Below are 18280 nucleotides of genomic sequence, written 5' to 3'. Positions count from 1 at the left end.
CTCCGCCTCCCCCCCCGGGCCGGCAGCCTCTCCCGCTCCGTCCCTGCGCGGGTCACCCCGGCTCTCCGCCCGGCGCCGGGAGGAAGCCTCTCCCGGGGCGATGCGCCTCCCCGCCTCGCAGGCAGAGCCCCTTCTTCCCTTCCCATCCGAGGAGATACCGGGGCCGGGATCTGCCTCCGCTCCCCTCGGCCCTCCCCCTCGGGCCCTCCCGGCCTCCTCCCTCTCGCCTCCTTTTTCTTTTTTTTTTTTTTTTTTCCTTTTCCTTTTTCCATCCCCTCCTCCGCCTGGGAAGACCTGGCCGCTCCCCCCGCCCCGTCCTCAGTAGCCGCGGGCGCTGGGCGGCGGGCGGGCGGCGCGGAGCGGGGAGCCTGCGCCCCGGGGCTGTGGCCGCCTTCCCCTCCGGTCGTCCTGCGGGGTGCCAGGTATGAAAGAAACCCTTCCCGACGCTGGCCGCGGGGGGAGAGGCTGCCCGGAGAGAGCTGGTCAGGGCAGCCCTGGATGGGCAGGCTGGGAGCTGGGGATGGGGACTGAGGGCGGCTGCCCGGGGCCGGCGCCGGGGCCGGGGCAGCCCGGGGCCGGGGACCGGGCAGTCCGAGGTAACGTCCGTAAGGTGATCGGTTTTTGCGATGTCGTTCTTCCTACACGGGTCGTTTTAAAAAACGATGGGGCTGAGCGATGTCAGTACCTTGGGCTCGGCAGCTGAAGGGTTTTGTATAAAGCTCCTGCCTCTTTAGCCTGATGATATTTTTGATAGGACTAAAACGTGACACGTTTCTCTGGTCTTTTTTTTTACTTGAAGCTGGTTTCACAAGACGGCTAACGGGACGGAAGCAAGGGGCATATTTATTGGGCTTTCAGGGGTTTCTCTCTGTGCTGTGTCTTCTGCGGGGAGCAGGCAAGGAGCCTCTTCACCCTTCATAACAACCTCTCCTTTAATTCTGATTCATCCCCTCAGTATTCGCGCTACCATCCCCACGCTTTCTGGAATTGACACTAATTTCATCCAGATTCGTCACTGCTGGAAGCAGATTTATCTTGGAATGGCAAAAAAAGCCGTGCCAAGGTATTTAACTTGCAGCCTCTGGAGAAAGGGAACTCCTTTGGATCAGACGCGGAAAAGCAGAGTCTCCCGCGGAAAGCAGGACCAGGGGATGGCTAAAGAGCTGTAGAGTTAAAGCCTTCCTTTCCAAACCCTCGGCTTCTTCCACGAAAACCCTGGGCTTTAACGTGCTAATGCATAGAAGCGGCCGGCAGCAGCAGAGCGGGCAGTGGAAAAGCGGCCGTCCCAGCAAAGCCTCCCCGTCCCCGCCGTTCCTCCGGCTGGTTCCCGGCCGCTGCCCGCCCGCTCCCGTCCCGGCGGCCGCTGCCCGGGGCCGCCCCGGCTGGCAGGGCTCGACCCCCCCGGAGCCGCTCAGCGGCGGAGCAGCGGCCGGGACGCGACCTCCCCCCCCCCGACCCGCCCCCCGCCGCCTCCCCCCCCCGACCCGGAGGAGCGGGGAGAAGAGCCCGGCGGCGGGGAGGGTTGGGAGGAGCGGGGGCTGCCATGGGGCCAGCCCGGGACCCGGGGGATCGCAGGCAGGGGGTTAAACTGGGCCGGCCGCGGTTACCGGGCCGCCGGCTGTCCGGGCGCGCCACCCCGCGGCCGCGGCGGGGGCGGCCGGGAAAGGGACAACCCCGTCGGAGGTGCAGCCCCTGTCCCCGTTGCCATTCATCCCCCTCCTTTCTTTATTTCCCCCTGCGTGTGTGATTTCAGAAACGAGCTGCCACGCCTGCTGTGTAAAATTAGTTCTTCTTATGCCTACTGAAGCTGCTTAAATTTTGTAAGAGCCAGGAGTCACAGTGGGGTTTTCTCCGTAAGTCAGAGTGGAGGATGAAATCTATGCACCAATATATAGAGTGAGCACACCCAGAGGAGTGAAGGGGGTGGTGGCCGATAAGGTTAGGGTAATGGTTTCTTCCAGGCAGTGTGAGATTTCCAAAATTTTGTTCTCTATTTTGCTTTGTCAGAGTAGAACTGTGAATTCCAGCTTTCAGGCCATTTCAAGAATAAGGCCAAAAGCAGTTAAAGGAGCTGGTTAGTGTAGCAGCCTCTAATATTTTATGGTCTGACAATTGCGTTTAAAATTATGTAAGCTTAGTTTGAAATGTGCTGACTTTCCTACAATAAGAAAGAAACCCCAGAGCAGAGGCTGCACTGAACAGACCAAGATAAAACACTACCAGGTGGCTGGACACAACTTTTCTTCTGTCTGAGCTACACTGACATGTAAATTCACTCTGCGGTAGCCTGAAGAGAAACACATTCTAGTTCTGCTTGACTACAAGCCTTCCCTTGAGCATTGGAGATGCATTCTGCTGGAGTAAGATAGGTTATACCATCAAAATATTTGAAGGATATCCTGAAAACTTAGGACAAGGTTTTGTCCTGTGAATGCAGAAGGATTTGATGTTGGAAGCAAGAAGGGAGAAGAACTGAAAATACTTTTAATTGTATACATACGCCTGGCAGCTGGAATGCCACCAAACAGGGAGTCCTCACCGTTATTGGCTGGGTTTGGAAACTGGAGGAAGAATTTCAACATTTTCATGGAGCTGGGGATCTCTCTCTCACTTTCTAGTTTCCATCTTCTTCTGTCTTCTCTGAAGCAATTCATCCTATCATAAAGACAGAGCTGACTCAAGGCTTCTAATTACTGTAAGCCAACCCAAAATTTGTATGGGAAAGGAGCGAAGGAAAGGAGAGGGCAGAGCAGCTTGGGGTTTGGAGGAAGAGTTGAGAACAGCGTGGCAAAAAGTGTGAGTAAGATGTTGAGGGTTTTTTCTTGCATCCAGCTTGTAGCCTTCTCAGGGCCTTTCCTCCGTCCTCTGGAGGCTGTATTCGCTCTCCCCTTCTCTCACCCTGCAAAGGTGTCTTTGCAGCCGTCCACACATTTCCATCCCCATCGTCTGGCAAGAGGAACCCCAGTGTTCCCCCCTTGCCGGCAACCTGTACTGGGTCATGGCAACCGCTGACGTTGCCCATGCTTGAAGTTGGCCTTGTTTAAACAGTAGAGATCGAGTTAGTAAAAGTGCACAGCTGTAAATGACAATGCTGCCCAGTAGGACCACTGCTCTGGTCTGTAATGAGAATTACCATTTTCATCAAGTTCCTTGGCTTGGACTTCTTCCAGTTCTACTGAAGTGTAGTTAGTTCATTACGAGCAACAAGTGGCTCATTATAAATGATGAAAATGTTAGCTTCCAAAACTGCCTTTGTAAGTAGTGAGCACTTGAGTATAGTACTTCAAATGGGAGGCTCCAATGCATTTATTGAGGGTTGTGTGTTTTGGTTTTTTTCTTTTTAAAGAGTGGCGGAAGGGAGCCATAGTACTCCACCCATTTGCTGGCAGAAAGTCTCTCTATAAAGCAAAGTTAGGTATGGGTCCAGCTGGGAAGACTTCAGCCATCGCAGTGGAATGACATCAACCCAGGCACCTCTAAGACTTTCTATATGAACTAGCAGTTAGTGAAGGAACTTTCCTTAGGGCTCACAAATTCAGCTACAGAGAAACATCAAATACCCAGACCCTGAGGAAGGGCTGAGAAAGGGAAGAGTATTCTAGGAAAGAACATTGAAAAGGCATTCTCGAGCCTGACAGAACTGGGTTACTTAATACCATGTGTCTGTTCAACAGCTATATTAAGGCAAAGCAAATTAAAACCAGCTTTTCCGCATTAATATCACATTATTTATCATCAAACCATGCTAGTTTGTGACAGGCTGAAAATAAAGAAAAGGAGATACTTCCTCATACAACATGTAGTTAAGGTGTGGAACTCCTTGATGCAGAACATTGTGGATACAAAATTTTATATGGGTTCAAGGGAAGACTGGGCAACTATGGAAGAGAAATCCGCTGAGGTCTTCTCACACTACAGAAACTACCTCTGGTTTAAAGTCCATGAGGTGCAACTGGCCGTAAGCTAAGAGACTATGAGGGAGGAGGGACATACATGGTTGCCCCATTCTTGTGCTCTACCCTAGGCATCCGCATTTGGCCAGTGTCAGAAACAGGATTTTAGGTGAGGTGGACCTTTGGTCAGGGCCAGGAAAGCTATTCTTATGTTCTCATCATAGTATTTCTTTATTTTGATGCCTTATCATTTATCTATAGATATGCAAAATTATAATTCCTTTTCAAATTTAGTACTAATTGAGCAATAACCAAAACAATACTTTGAAGGTAACTTTGTATATAAAAGTTAATGTTTAAATATGTGCATTTCTGCTATACCAGTAACCTAGACTGATATGGTCAACTGGTGTCTCTCTGCAAAATCTTGCACCTGGGATGGCTCTGCTCTGCTCTGCTTTCAAAAGCTTCAGATATCTTTTAGTATGACCGCATACACCCCAGAGCTTAGGCCTATGAGTCCTTGTAATCTCCAGGTGTCTTATGAAAGTCCACACATCTTCTCCAAAACCTGAGTTAGCTACTTTAAAGCCAGGGTGGGTATCTTTATACTTTATTGTAAAATATGTTTTATGTGTATCCTAGTAAGTAAACTCCGGGTCAAAGTAGGTGTTCCATGCAGGCAAAGGTGAAAAGCGTCAAAAATTATGCTAGAACAAAACCATCCTCTGAATTTGGCATCAGAAGCGACAAGCTGTGTTTGAACCATAGTGCTTAGTTAGCTAAACAGTGGTAATTGTTACCTCTTATAGACAAGAACTATGTCTATATGGGGTAGATGCCTCAAAATTATGGGAGTCGTCAGTCTATTATGTAGCTTTTAAAATTATGTTATCACTTCTTTTTCCATGTTGCACACATAGTCCTCTTTTTTCATGCTAGATCTTTAGCTAGCTTGTAACCAGGCTGTTTCACTGGATAGCAATACTCATGTTATTCTAAACTAAGCTCAAGAAAAGGAAAGCGGTTATCTTTGCCCTGGTTTACACTGCCATTACAATGTAAACCAGAGAGCTTAACCACATACATATCCTTGAATTGCTTGGCTTTTAAAGTTTAATCATAGGCCCTTTCTTTCTGCACAGCTGAAGTTTCATGTAATTGGAATGAAGGATATGAGAACGGAGCACAGCTTTCCCAGTGGCAGGGGCCAGTAGTTGGTTAATGCCACTGACATCACTGCTGCCAAAGGAGAAAAATGGTCTTTTCAGTAATATTTTGAGCTCAGAATCAAGACTTCTGGGTTCAGTTTCTGGCTCTGCCACAGACTTCTAACAATTTTACATTCTTTCTGCATGTTTCCCAGCTACAGATGGGAATAAGACTGCTTTTTGTCTTTCCCATTTAAAGTATTAGATCTTTGTGTGGTGCGTCACGCCATCGTGGTGGGGCTTTCCACGTGTGACCATAAGGCACAGACAGCACAGTTCCTGCAGCCTTTGTGGGATCCTGCAGGAAAAAGGCATATGATGAGTCAGCAGACTTGTCCCTCCTACTTGGCTGGGCTCTCCTGCATGTATATAACCAGGAGACTCCTCTAGACCAGCAACCTTCTACTTCCCTTACTCATTGTCCCCTCCAACCATGGATTTTGAAATTCTCTGACATCCTGAGAGAGATTCAGACACCCAAGCATAGGAAATGAATGAGGTTTTGGTGGCCATGGCACACAGGGAAACACAAAGCAGAATCTGCAGGAGACCCATGCCTTTCAGAGCAGCAGAAGCAGAAAGCATTTAAAATGGGACTTGCCACCTTGTTTAGGTGCCCAGATTGCTCCATCTGTCACATCCAGACAACACAAACTTTGAAAGGGGAAAGGAGATCTTTATAAGTTGGTTCCTTGGGAAAGCAATTAGCAAAGTGCTGTTTTCCATAGCAGGCAGATTCACAGGTCTTAGCTGGGTGGGTAATGCAGAACCATTGGTGACTTTTAGGTCACTTAAAGCTGCTACTTTTTGGCCATTACATGAAAAAGCACAATTGATCTGGTTTCCTAAGGGTTCCTAAGTCTCACGAGTGTAGTCTGTCTGTCCATCTCTGCCTGGATCCCAACTTTTGAATGCGACTTTCGAATACATTGGTGGCTTTCAACGATGTTCTACCAACAACCAGTAGCTATAGAGAAAAGAAGCAGAAGCGTAAAATATAATTGCATTCCTACGGGATAAATAAAAACAGGGTGCTGTGCAGAGTGGAATGACTCAGACTACTGCCCCACTGAGGGAAAAGCGGGTAAAACTCAGCTGTTTCCACCTTTCAGTAGGTAGCTCAGCATGGATGCTGGCTGACTTGTCTGCGCCCATCTTGCTAGATGGCGTCAGAGGCAATAAAGGGAATATCTGAGGCATTTCTGTTTTGAGCAGAGTGTGAAATTCTGTTCCACGGATGTCAGTGCTAATACTGCATGATTATACTTTGAAGATACTAAGATAACTGTGTATATTTCCAATGCGTATTTTCAAATCTCTCTTTCTCATTTTAGAAAAAAATAGATAAAATGGAGCACATGTTACTGCTATTCATGTTTTTCATACCTATATTGGGTATCACTGATGGAACAGAAACTGAACAAGATTTTACTTGGCACTTAAAGAAGATTCCGCAGATTGTGAGCGAAAGAACTTTCTCCCTTGACAGCCCTAAATTTGAAGCAAAAACCAAATTAGAGCTGAACAGTGTATGTGGAATTGAATGTCAAAGAAAATTGCCGGTGCCAAGCTTGTCTGACTTGAAGGACCTCTTATCCTATGAGACCGTTTTTGAAAATGGCACACGGACCCTGACTGAAGTGAATGTTCTCGGACTAGTGCTTGACCCAGCTGGAAACACAACGACACGAAGGTCTCCGAGAAAGAAGAGGCAGATATATGGAACGGACAGTAGGTTCAGCATCTATGACAAGAGGTTTATGACCAACTTTCCGTTCAACACAGCTGTGAAGATCTCCACCGGCTGTAGTGGCATTCTCATTTCCCCCAAACACGTGCTAACAGCTGCCCACTGTCTGCACGATGGCAAGGATTATGTTAAGGGCAGCAAAAGACTGAGGGTGGGCCTCATGAGGACGAAATCCAGAGGCGACGGCAGGAAACACAAAGGTGCTAAAAGAAGTAGGAGAGAAGTTTCTGCAGCCCAAGAGGATCCCGAAGTTGCCACAGAACCAAGGCGACAATCCAAAGGTGGTGGGAGAAAGCAGAGGAGATCTGGGAGGAAGCAGGGGACCTCAGATGGCGTGCCCTCCTTCCAGTGGACCAGGGTGAAGAGTACCCACATCCCGAAAGGCTGGTTTAAGGGTGTCTCTGGGGATATTGCCCTAGATTATGATTATGCTGTTCTTGAGCTCAAGCGTCCCCACAAAAGAAAATACATGGAGCTGGGAATCAGCCCAACAATCAAAATGATGCCTGGGAGCATGATCCACTTCTCAGGTTTTGACAATGATCGATCTGGGCAGCTGGTCTATAGATTTTGTAGTATTTCTGATGAGTCCAATGATCTCTTTTATCAGTACTGTGATGCTGAGCCCGGCTCCACTGGATCTGGTGTCTATCTCCGTCTTAAGGAGCCGAACAAAAAGAAGTGGAAACGCAAGATCATCGCTGTTTACTCAGGCCATCAGTGGGTGGAGGTCAATGGTGAACAGCAGGATTACAATGTAGCAGTAAGAATTACTCCTCTCAAATATGCCCAGATTTGCTTCTGGATACATGGGAATGATGAGAATTGCACACGAGGCTGAAGAGAGCTGAACCTGACTCGCTTAGCACCCATATTATTATAGAGTGAAAGTCTGCAGCAGCAGCAGTTACTGGAAGAACATCACTCCACGTCAGGATGTTTTTGAACTCAAAGCTCACAAGTAATGTTATGGTGACTTGAGGAACGCTGAATTGCTGAGGGATGGGTAGAATTGTCAAACAAAATATTTCTAATTGTGATCAACCGTAGATATGCAGTTAAAATCCCAAACTATATCTGTGTTTGCAATTGTGATAAATTCAAATCATTCACATCAGAAAAAAGATGACTACACCTGTTTGTCATTTTCTTTCCAAGGGAAGGATTGAAACGTCTCAAACTGGTATTATTAAACAATATCTGTTTTTCCAATGGATTTGCTTTTCTCAGGGTTCTGTTCCAATTCTTCAAATGCAAGTTGTGCATACAGCACATTACTGTATGTGCAGAATGATCCAGAGAACAGCATGAGACCAAGACATTATTTTGGCATTCTCTAAAGACCACAGCTCCATGTTTAGAAGCAGCAGTCGAGCTCATGCTTGTTAGTTTGGAAAACTTCCTCCTCTGGTTGCTGCAGGAACACTTCCATGGATATCCCAAATTTCTATAGCTGAGGGTTAGACCTTAAAGACAAGTTTCACTTCATTGCTCAGTAAAAACAGCAAAAAGAAATTAATGAACATAGAAGTTTCCATGTTTGGAAGAGGAAGAAACATCAGGACATAAATTAATGCCTTTAAATCTTCTTTGAGAAGCTATAAAGTCTTAAACACATGCATTTGTATTCCAGTTAGTATTGGGAGAGCTGTAGGTTTAGTTTCTAGTCAAATTTTTAGCTTTACCATTGGGAGAAGTCACTGACTTCTGAAGTGGCTATTTGACAATCATTTAGAGCTTCACAGATGATAGATTTTTTGGGTGCTAACCATTTTTGCAGGTTTTATAAATTACTTTTATACGAGTTCAGCTTCATAGATAGGATAGTATGTATTAGACTGGGAGTTGGAAAGCAATATTTTAGTTCGGCTTTATACAGTTTTGCAAAATGGGTAGTTTTAATCATGTCATATTCAGACTCCACCTCAACATGAGTTACAAGGTTAAACTAAAAATTTCTCCCAACTAAATTATAGCACCTTCTGAACGGCAGAAGAACTATCCTGTACATTATAACAGATACCCTGTTAGGTAGCAGCAGTAGTTAGCAAATAATTTGGTTCAATATGTTTGCTGAACCATATATTTAATGAAAACACAAAGTGAGCTTGACTTTTACACACCTTTAAACACAAATCATCTTTTTAAAAATTGTTGTTGATTGCTACACTAGTCTATATCTTTTATTTTATATGAAGATTTTGAGGCGCACAGGATGGTATGGTGCTACGTTAATCTAATAACATAAAACGACCCTGTGTGTTTCTGATCATATCCTTTGGGTTTCATAAGATTATTCACCACCACAATATTTCATTTTTTGGATCATAAGGTTATGCTGACCAAAATACATTTTCTTCCTCTGCAGAAGAAAAAAATATAATAAGATTTTAAGATACTATTTGTTTGTTGGTATCTTTAAAATATGCTTGTAATATCTTTTGATAAAATAAGATCGTTTTTAATAAGCCACTTTTTTGTAGATGATGATTGCAAATATAAAACCTGACACTTTGAATGTGCAAGCAACTTTCTTTGTCATATTATTGCCAAAGCATAACAATTTAAGACTTGCTTCCATACCATAACTCTAACAATATTTCATTAATTGGAAGAGATCTCACTTTAAAAACAACTATTTCTTTTAACGTCTGCCTTTCCAGGGAACACTTAATTTTTTTTTTATTTTCTGTGATTGTTTGCAGAAAACTAATAATAATTTTTAAAGTTTAGAAATTAATGTCTAAGATTTTAAGGTTAATTATTTTTTATTGTTGTTAACATCTCTATTAAGATGTATGGCTTCGCTGGCAGTAGTTTTAAATCACCTCAGTCCAGTATTTAACACTCTCGCTCTATGCAACGGGCCTACAGTATTCTTTAGTCGGCTCTGTAATGTTTTTCTTAAGTGCCTTTTTCCATGGTTGCTGTGACAAATAAGGTACCACATCGTTAATCCAATGCAAGTCAACCTAGGTCCATGGATTTTGTTACAATTATTCTTACTGTTGATTTGGGTCCAAAACTGATCAAGATAAGGTGGCTTAGTAAATTCCTTGTTTTGGTGAGTCTTATTTAGGTGTACTGCTGAGGAGCAGAAACATAATCTATTTCTTTATTAGTTGGGAATCAAGGACAAGCTAAGAATGAAAGATGTTGATGTCAGCTTTCAAATGGTTTTGTTATAATAATCATCCGCTATAAATACCTCAGCCACAACCTTAAGTTCTCATACCAGGCTGATAACAAATGCTTATCCTCAGAGGATAAATATTAGATGCTCAGTGCCTCATTTTATGGTACTAAGAGATTAAAGAGCCTGGCTAGAGCAACATAAAAATGAATCAAAACTATGTATATATTCAGCCCTCTGTGTCTGAGTGCACATGCACAAACACATGCAAATATACGGGCTTGTAGAGCATGTGCTGTTTTGACTGGGTCAGCGCCTTCAGGCAAGGGAATACAGGCACAAGAAGACATGGACAAAATGTTATTCCTGTTGTATGTGCATGCCAGGCAACATTTCAGTCTGCCGCTTGGCCTAATAGAGAAGGAAATGCTTTATGTAGGCATTGTGACTGCTTACTACAGGGACTTCTGAAATAGTTCATAAATTGAGTACTTACAACCCCAGGAGGTCAATGTCCTGCATAGAGCTCTTGCTACCATCCACTGCAAATGCAACAAGAATTTCTGAGCCGTGATCATCTCAGATTTCCTTAAAAAACCTGCAGTTAGTATCTAGTTATCAATGAGAAAATATGAGGAGGGGGTGTTCTTAGTAGATCAGATCTGCTGTTGTCTAGGATACCAGCATCAAGGCTGGGTTCCCAGCTCAGAAGGGGACAGAGCCCTTGTGATGATTCCCCAAAGGATTTTTCCCCTCTTTCAAGTACTGGGCTGTATGTAATTTGTTTTCATCAGTACTAATGCTTTTCCATAAGAATTGCTATAGTAGATCTTTTTCTTTAACTGTATTCCTGGCTTTAGGAAAAAATAAACTCAGTCAAATTCCTTTTCTGCTAGGGGGCTACTAGCAATTTGTAAAGTTAACAAGTAAGTTTTTCCCGGGCCAAAGATAAACCTCATATACAAACCATTAACACAACCAGACCGGCTTCTGCAAGGCATTTGTGCATGTGTTTAATTTGGGGCTCTGAGATATATGATGGAAGTCAAGGGGAACATCTGCAATGTGAAAAATTAAGTCTAAGTCTGTATTATCTTAACAAAAGAGAAACACAATGTTAGGTAGCAAAATTGTTTCTGTTATATGAGATATAGAGTACCCAATGCTTTAAAAATTGCTTAAAGAAACTCCCTGACTCAGTTTATAATTTACTATCCAAATGTTGCAGTTTTATGAGTCTGTATGGAGTATGAATCAGCACAGAATATGGCTAAGTAAAAAAATAATTCCTCTACATGTGGAGGAGAGAAGCATCTGGGGAGTTCCTTCTATTCTGCTGATAAGGGATGACCTGGCAGCAAACAGCAATTAATACAGAAAGAGAGAGTAAGAGAAGTAGATGGTACGGAAGACCAGGAAGACAGAGGTGGTATGCAAGGGGTAAAGAAAGTGTGAAAAGTACAACAGATGAAATGGCTGCGAGGTAGCAGACGGACCTATTGTAAGAAAGAGCAGGCAGCTGGTAAAGACAGAACAGTATAAATTAAGGTGTAAAAATCACGAGTTACATGAACAATCTCCTTTCGCTGTTAAAGATGAGGCTGTTCTTCCCAGCCAACAGCACCAAGGAAATGGCTGTGAGAGGTCTCAGGTTCTGGCAGGGACCACTAGCAGGCAGGGGGTTTTGACCCTGAGCTACAATCCCTGCCCAAAATCGCAGGGATTATGCTTGTGCTCGTTTAGGGTCCTTGGGAAGCAACAGATCCGTGTCCTGGCCAAAAGGCTTGGCAGCGTGAACCTCCCAGCACACCGCATCACCAAGAGTGTAGTGAGTAAAGGGAGTTTCGTTCACTTGAAAGTTTCTCAAACCTGACATTTTGTTGGGATTCCTGTAAAGGCTGTTCCCCATTGCAAAAAAACAAACAACAACAACACCCCACCCCCCCCCCCCCAAATCTCAGACTTGAAGCATTTAAATGTTGGCTCCATTTTTTGCATGTACCTACAAATTCTAGCCAATAAATTTTTTCGTATACCTTCCATTTGTGTTTGGTATCTTTGTAGAAATTTAATCAACTCCTTCTAATTTTAAAGCACAGAATATTGCAGATAGTTCCATCTACAAATTCCTGGATTAAAGAATGAATGGGGAAAAAAAAAAATATTGTTAAATTGAAGGCTTAAAATTGCACACTAATCTCAAAGGATTTGGAAGTATATTTGAGTCCCTGTTGCATCAGCCTTTTGCTCCGAGTGTGAGACAGCATTCAGGTTAAAAACCTCCAGAGGTAGCTTTGATGATTCTTTAATGTTCTTAACTTTTTAAAGACTGACAGCAAACTTCAAAAAATGTGTTTTTATAATATTTTTAACTGCACAACATGACAACTCATTTGGGAAAATAAGTGCAAACCTTTGCTATATTAAGATATTATACAATGCACATACTATGTCAATAAATATTTTCTATGGTTTTTCTTTTCCTCTGTCATGATGTAGTTTGTTAGCTATGGTGGCGTTACACAAAGTTCATTCTGTAAACGCTTGTAACAGGTTGTCAGTGAATCATCTGGCACGTGATCTTACAAGATATTAATGTCTCTTTAAATTTATTCTGGGAAAAAAACCTCCCTGTCTACTCCTGTCTTCAAGATAATTACTCCATGAGCAAATTTGATGAGTAAAAAAAAAATGGTTCAGCAAGGAAATGACTCACAAACTATGCCACAACTTATTAATTCTGAAATAAGTAAATAGTTCTGTTTCTGCTATTAGCTATTGTTGTATTTTCTACCCCAGAGAGCTGTTGAACCAGGCCAAATTAGAAGTGCGTAAAATATTATAATCTTGCTTCTCAGCATTATCTTAACTCTGTGCCCTTGAAACTGGGGCTGATTTGATCACTGACAGTAAAAGGAGAGATTTTTGGCAAGCACAAGAGCTGCTGGAAATATTTAATGGAAAGTTTAGAAATTATTACAACAGTGATTAACAGTGTGTCTAATACAAGCAATATTTAACAGGAGTCTGTCAAGGGCTTCCCTGCCAGCTCTGGTGGTCCTTACACAGGGGAGGAGTAAGGGCCACGGGGAAATAAATAGGATCGGCAGCTTCGTCACCGGGACCAAAGTCCATTTGGGGCTAGTAACAGGATCTAAATCTTTTCATTGCTGGAGTCTACTTTTTGCCACCTTCTGGGAGAATGTCTTGGTGCCCAAGAAATGTTTCTCAGCCCCTATCCAGGGAACACAAACAGAGACCCAGAGGTGACAGCTGTGTCCTCTGCAGGCCACTCCCAAGCCACTGGCAGGGATGTGGTTGCTCCGATGGAAGATAAGTTCCAAGACGTGCTGTGGGTCTCACATTCCCATGGGCCCTGGGGGGCTTGAACTGGCATCCTATCCAAACATCTATTCAGCCCTAAGATGTTCCGATACAGGTACATTGTGCGGGTATTTTCCTGTCATACTTCCAGTTCCCGTCATCTTTAACAAATGCTCAAAAAGCCTTCACCAAATAACAGCAACTCAAATCCGCGAAAGTGGCATCTTATGCTGGTTATTATGCAGGTATTCCTGATGAACCATTCATTCCTCCTACTTGGAATATGTCTCTCAGCCTTGATAATGGCTTACCCTTCAGCCGTTATTGCTAAGAAAAAAGATCAGATATACTGGAAAAGCTACACAAATATTTTACAAAGATTGTGCCTCTTGGCAATTATGTATGCACCGTAGTTACTGCAGTTGCTATGGCTCTACTTGTTTCCCATGTGAAAGAGTTTGAAAACATTGGATGAAACCAAGTTGGGCTGGTTTTCAGACAAATTACTCAGCTGCCCTTTGGCTGCAGTTGCAGCATTCTCCCACCCCTCCCCTCCAGTTTAATTCCAACTGTATGGATTAAATGTTGGTTTCAGCTTTGCTTAATCAAAGACGAAAGCAGTCAGGAGACAGCACACGGCAAAGGACCCTTCCTGGCCGTACCTCTCTGTGGGCATTTTGAAGCAGGGCAGGCCCCAGAGGGAGAAGAGGACAAGAGAAAGCAAAGGTGAAGAGCGTGATCAACAGCAAAAAAGCACAGTGCCTTACTGAATGGAAGAAAACATGATTTCTATTTTTCCTACCCTGAAAGGCAACCCTAGTTTTTACATTCCTTTGCCTTCTCTTGAATGATTAACTAACCAGCTAAATATTGTTGGCTCTTGTACACGAGTGAACCAGCCTGCTCAGTGGTGGGGCTACAACACGCCCTCGAACGCCAGCAGGGGCTTTCCCTCCCCAACACACAAAAAAAAGAGAATGCTAAGTTACCCCAAAGGGGATTTACTAGTAATAAGAAGGAAAAAAAAAATTAAAAGTAATCTCTAAAAGACAAGCACCATATTTTTATTCAAGTAAAACAGGGATATTTTTCAAAATATGTACGCATAAAGGCAATGGAGACTTTATAGGTATGTGTGGCATGTGGGTTTTTCTGCCACGCTCATCTGTGTGGGACATGGATGCGTTCCAGAGCTGCGGTGAGTTACAGGGTGAAAGAACAACTAGTTGCTGACTGTCTATCCCACCATCTCCCCATAGGGGCAGGGATTTATTGTGCTACCAAACTCTTGCTGCTTATTGTGAGTTTGGGCTCAGACCTGGTCTTCTTAAATGGTGGACATGAATAGAGGCTTCCGGACAAGTGGCCACTGACGTTTTAGGTTTCTATATATTTTGCTGTATGTATCCACGGAGGATGTATGAAGTAATTTTTAGTAATGCTGGGCTGAAACAGTAAACTCCAGTAACCAAACACTGCATCACATTCTCCTTTCATTTACAATGGTGAGCCTTAGAGGGAAATTTCACCCACCGCATATTACATATATTTATTTGTTATAGAGTGTTATACACTAGGCATTTATGATCTGTAAACAGGTTTATTTCTTTTAGAAAGAAATAAAAAGGAAGCCAATACTCAAAAGGGAAAGTAGCTTTGACAGTGTTCAGTTTAGATATGATACTTTATTGCTTGTAAATTAACCTGTTACAACAGTGATCTGTGATCAAGTAATGCTGCTTATACAACTGACATGCTTGAGTCCTTCACTTCTTGCTTATTGATTTTTTCCTTACCGGTTGGGACTAAATAAAATCAGGCATCTGTGCAATGACCAATGTGAGGTTAGTTTTCTGTCCATATTGTGAAAACAGTGTCTACAAGCTTTAAAAAAAAAATACAGCTGCCACTAACTGTATTTTATTACCTTTCAGCTGGTAGAGAATTGTCTTTATGGGGTTATGACTTTGGAAGCAGTTTTTGCTCAGTTATTTTGATGTACAAATCCATGGTACACCACACACACACACACGAGGAGGGACAGCTTTAAACTTGTCTTCAGCTTGAAGGCTCCGCAGAGATTGCATTAGCTATCTCCAGCTACAAGAATAAAAGAAATGCCATACAGTATTTGTGTATTTCTTCTCAATTCAGCCTTCACCTTTGCATCCTTCACATTAACGACATCAACTTTGCCGCCACCCTACGCTCTACCCATTTATCATCAGGCTAATGAAGCACCTTTTCTTGATTTTCTTTTGCATATCGGAAAGTTTACATACAGGCCACTTCTGAACTTGTCAATGTGCTTTTTTTCACCTTAATCCTATCCCTAGGAATTGTTTTTCATGTCTTTTTGACTCTTATCTTATGGCAACTATTTTTATAGTGGGGAAAAGTCCTGGCTCTCCCTGCTCCAGTAATGTATGGACTTGATGATGCTGCTCCCCACCAGGACAGCTGGGAAATGTGTGCCTCAGTCCTACAAGCAACAAACTCCATCGATTCCTTGTTCACTTCTGGGTGCTGCTTCAGACTGCTTTCCTTAGTCTTCAAGCAGCTTTACATCAGGCATGCACACAGCTGAGGGATGAAGGCGACTGGGGAACTGTCCCCTGCTCTGCTGCAGAGACCTTGGAGGAAATGCAGCCAGGGTGGGCCCAGACCCCCTCCTCCCAATATCCCTGTCACTGATGTACAGGCTCAGACATCCCTTGTCCTGTGAATCTCATGCCATGCCTCTCCCACCACATGCAGCACACCCTCCTGTCCCATCCCAAACTCCCTCCAGGAAAAGAAGCTCCTCGACTGAGCGGGACAGTGCCAGCCAGGGCCCCAGCCAGGAGCTGCACCAGTGGGGGGCTCCCTGTAGGACTTACCTTGGCTCCCCTTGCTCCAGCCTCTCCTTCAGCGCCTAGGTTGACCAGAGCATCTTCACAGTCCCACTGTTCCTGCGCTTCCTCGGGGTCCCGCCCTGTGGAGCAGGGCTAGTCTCTCCATACTTCAGCTATTTTTAATCCACTGTTTGCAACTTCATCTCACGCTTCCATGCCCATCTTGGGTTCTCTCTGTTTCTAATTACACTTTTTAATTTTTTTAATTGTGCCCACTTTGGAGTTTCACCTCATTTTCTACTTAAACACCAAACATCTAAAATTAAATAATTAAATACATAATGCCCAACCACTGGTGCTATACAGTGAGGAACTTGGCTTTCTGTCCAAGAGATACCACTTCAAAGTGCTATTAAGATAGCAGCTGCAAACAGAGAACTAAAGGCAAAGTCACTGCAAGCAAACCAGTGTTCATAGCTCCAAAACAACGCATCGAATCTGGAGCCAGCCTTGGAAAATGCTTTCATAAGCTCTGAGTCAACGTAAACGCAGGCTGCCAGCTGAAGGAGCATCTTGTGACGTCCCTTACAAAACAGCTCCGGGCTGCCCTGACAGCTCGTCCTGCCACGGAGGCTGACTGAGGGAGAGGGGACAGGCTCTGGACCCCAGCAGCAAGCACAGGGTTTAATCTCCTAGACACATCCTACTCTCCGGGGGAAGCTCTATTTAATTTCACTGATCTGACTGCAAAAATAACAATAATTTGATGCTACTAATGAGATTATCCTAACTGGGCTGTAAACAGCCCCCATAGCCTCACAAGATCCACTGGAATAACAGTTTCAAGTGAAAAGCGAACAATCCCCAGCAGGGAGATGTGCCTGTGTGGGAGCCACATCTGCTCAGCACCTGGCGAAATTCAGCAGGGACCTTCTCGGTAGCCGGCTGTGGGTGAGGTTTATCACACCAGTTATTTAAGCCTGCTGCCAAGGTGATGTCTCATTGCAGTAGCACAGCCTTCTAGGGCTAATCCAAGGACTAAGCCTGGAAAAGAAAAGCTATAGATGTTGTAGATAGGTCTTATCTGCAGCATTCCTTTATGTACCATTTACGAAAGAGAAAATCACAGCTCTACAGAAGGAGTAAAGCCTTCATATTCCAGTATGTACAGTGAAGAGCACCTGCCTTTTTTCCCCCTCAATACCATTAAACAGCATAAATTTAAAACACTGTAAATATTGGAAAGAACTTAGGAAACTCCATGCTTTGTAATATCCCTATACCAGCCCTTTTTTTAACGGGCAAGGTGGAGCCAGGGCTGTAAGCGCAGCCTGTTTGCCCAGCCCATGCTGACCCTCGTGTGCTCATCTCTTGCCACATCAGGCAGAGACCGCATACAGAGCCAAAATTACACAGCCCTGGGACAGAGGGGTGCAGCCATGTACTTTTCCAGGCCACAACGCAGCTTTTTTTTTATTTGGCAAAGGCTCAGCTTTGAGACAAGTATTTTTAGACATACAAAAAGTCACATTTCTAGATCTAGAAGCCAGCTCCCTCCTCCTAATTTGAGAGCAAACTTTTTGTAAATGTTTAGGCTTGTCTGGCAACGTCACTGTGGAACCAAGTATATCCTGGTAGAAACATGATAAAGATACAGCTCAGAGATACAAGACTGGTGGGAAACAAGGTTACCTATGCAGCAGATAATTGCTAAAATAACTGTCAGATTCACAGCGTTCTTAAAAAGAAGATTTGACATTATTTTTTTCTACTACCTATTGACTAAGTGCATGGAAAGAAAATTTTCAAGCAATTAGATTTTTGGGGGGGCTTGTTTTGTTTTTATTTTAGTGGGATGCCAATGTCATTCTCCTCTCAGCAGGGGGCTTTATAGGCAGCTCCACCAAGTACAGAATTAGAGGTTCAACAGATAGTGCTACGTGGCCTGAGGCAATCCAAAGGCAATAGGTCCTGTTGGTGATGATGATCAACCTTCTACCGATGCGAGAGTCTTTTGGCAGATATCTAAACAACATCCAGCTATTATGGCCATTAAAACCCACAAAACTTTCTATGAGAGCAGAGCAGTTCAGACCTGTGTCATGGTGTATTGGGTTTGCGTGGCAAGGTTTTGG

At 43.9% G+C, this 18280-nt stretch overlaps 1 protein-coding gene across 2 annotated transcripts; it reads left to right on the top strand.

Moving 5' to 3' along the window:
- The first annotated feature begins 311 nt into the window (after positions 1 to 311).
- On the top strand, positions 312 to 8070 carry PRSS35 (serine protease 35). Of its 2 annotated transcripts, none has more exons than XM_050894565.1 (2): positions 312 to 422; positions 6439 to 8070. In XM_050894565.1, the coding sequence occupies exon 2, from the start codon at positions 6454 to 6456 to the stop codon at positions 7693 to 7695; it is 1242 nt and encodes a 413-aa protein (XP_050750522.1). In that variant the 5' UTR covers positions 312 to 422; positions 6439 to 6453; the 3' UTR covers positions 7696 to 8070. The 2 variants fall into 2 exon arrangements, with proteins under 2 accessions (XP_050750522.1, XP_050750523.1); XM_050894566.1 differs by lacking the exon at positions 312 to 422 and adding an exon at positions 1027 to 1063.
- Positions 8071 to 18280: the final 10210 nt, after the last annotated feature.

The sequence above is a fragment of the Gymnogyps californianus genome, chromosome 3, assembly GCF_018139145.2.
Source record: "Gymnogyps californianus isolate 813 chromosome 3, ASM1813914v2, whole genome shotgun sequence".
Classification (NCBI taxonomy): domain Eukaryota; kingdom Metazoa; phylum Chordata; class Aves; order Accipitriformes; family Cathartidae; genus Gymnogyps; species Gymnogyps californianus.
Note: the sequence above shows the minus strand (reverse complement) of the source record. Positions and strands in the feature narration are given on the sequence as shown.

Excerpts from the sequence above, each read along its gene's own strand:
- PRSS35 (XM_050894565.1), top strand. The coding sequence starts at position 6,454 with ATGGAGCACATGTTACTGCTATTCATGTTTTTCATACCTATATTGGGT.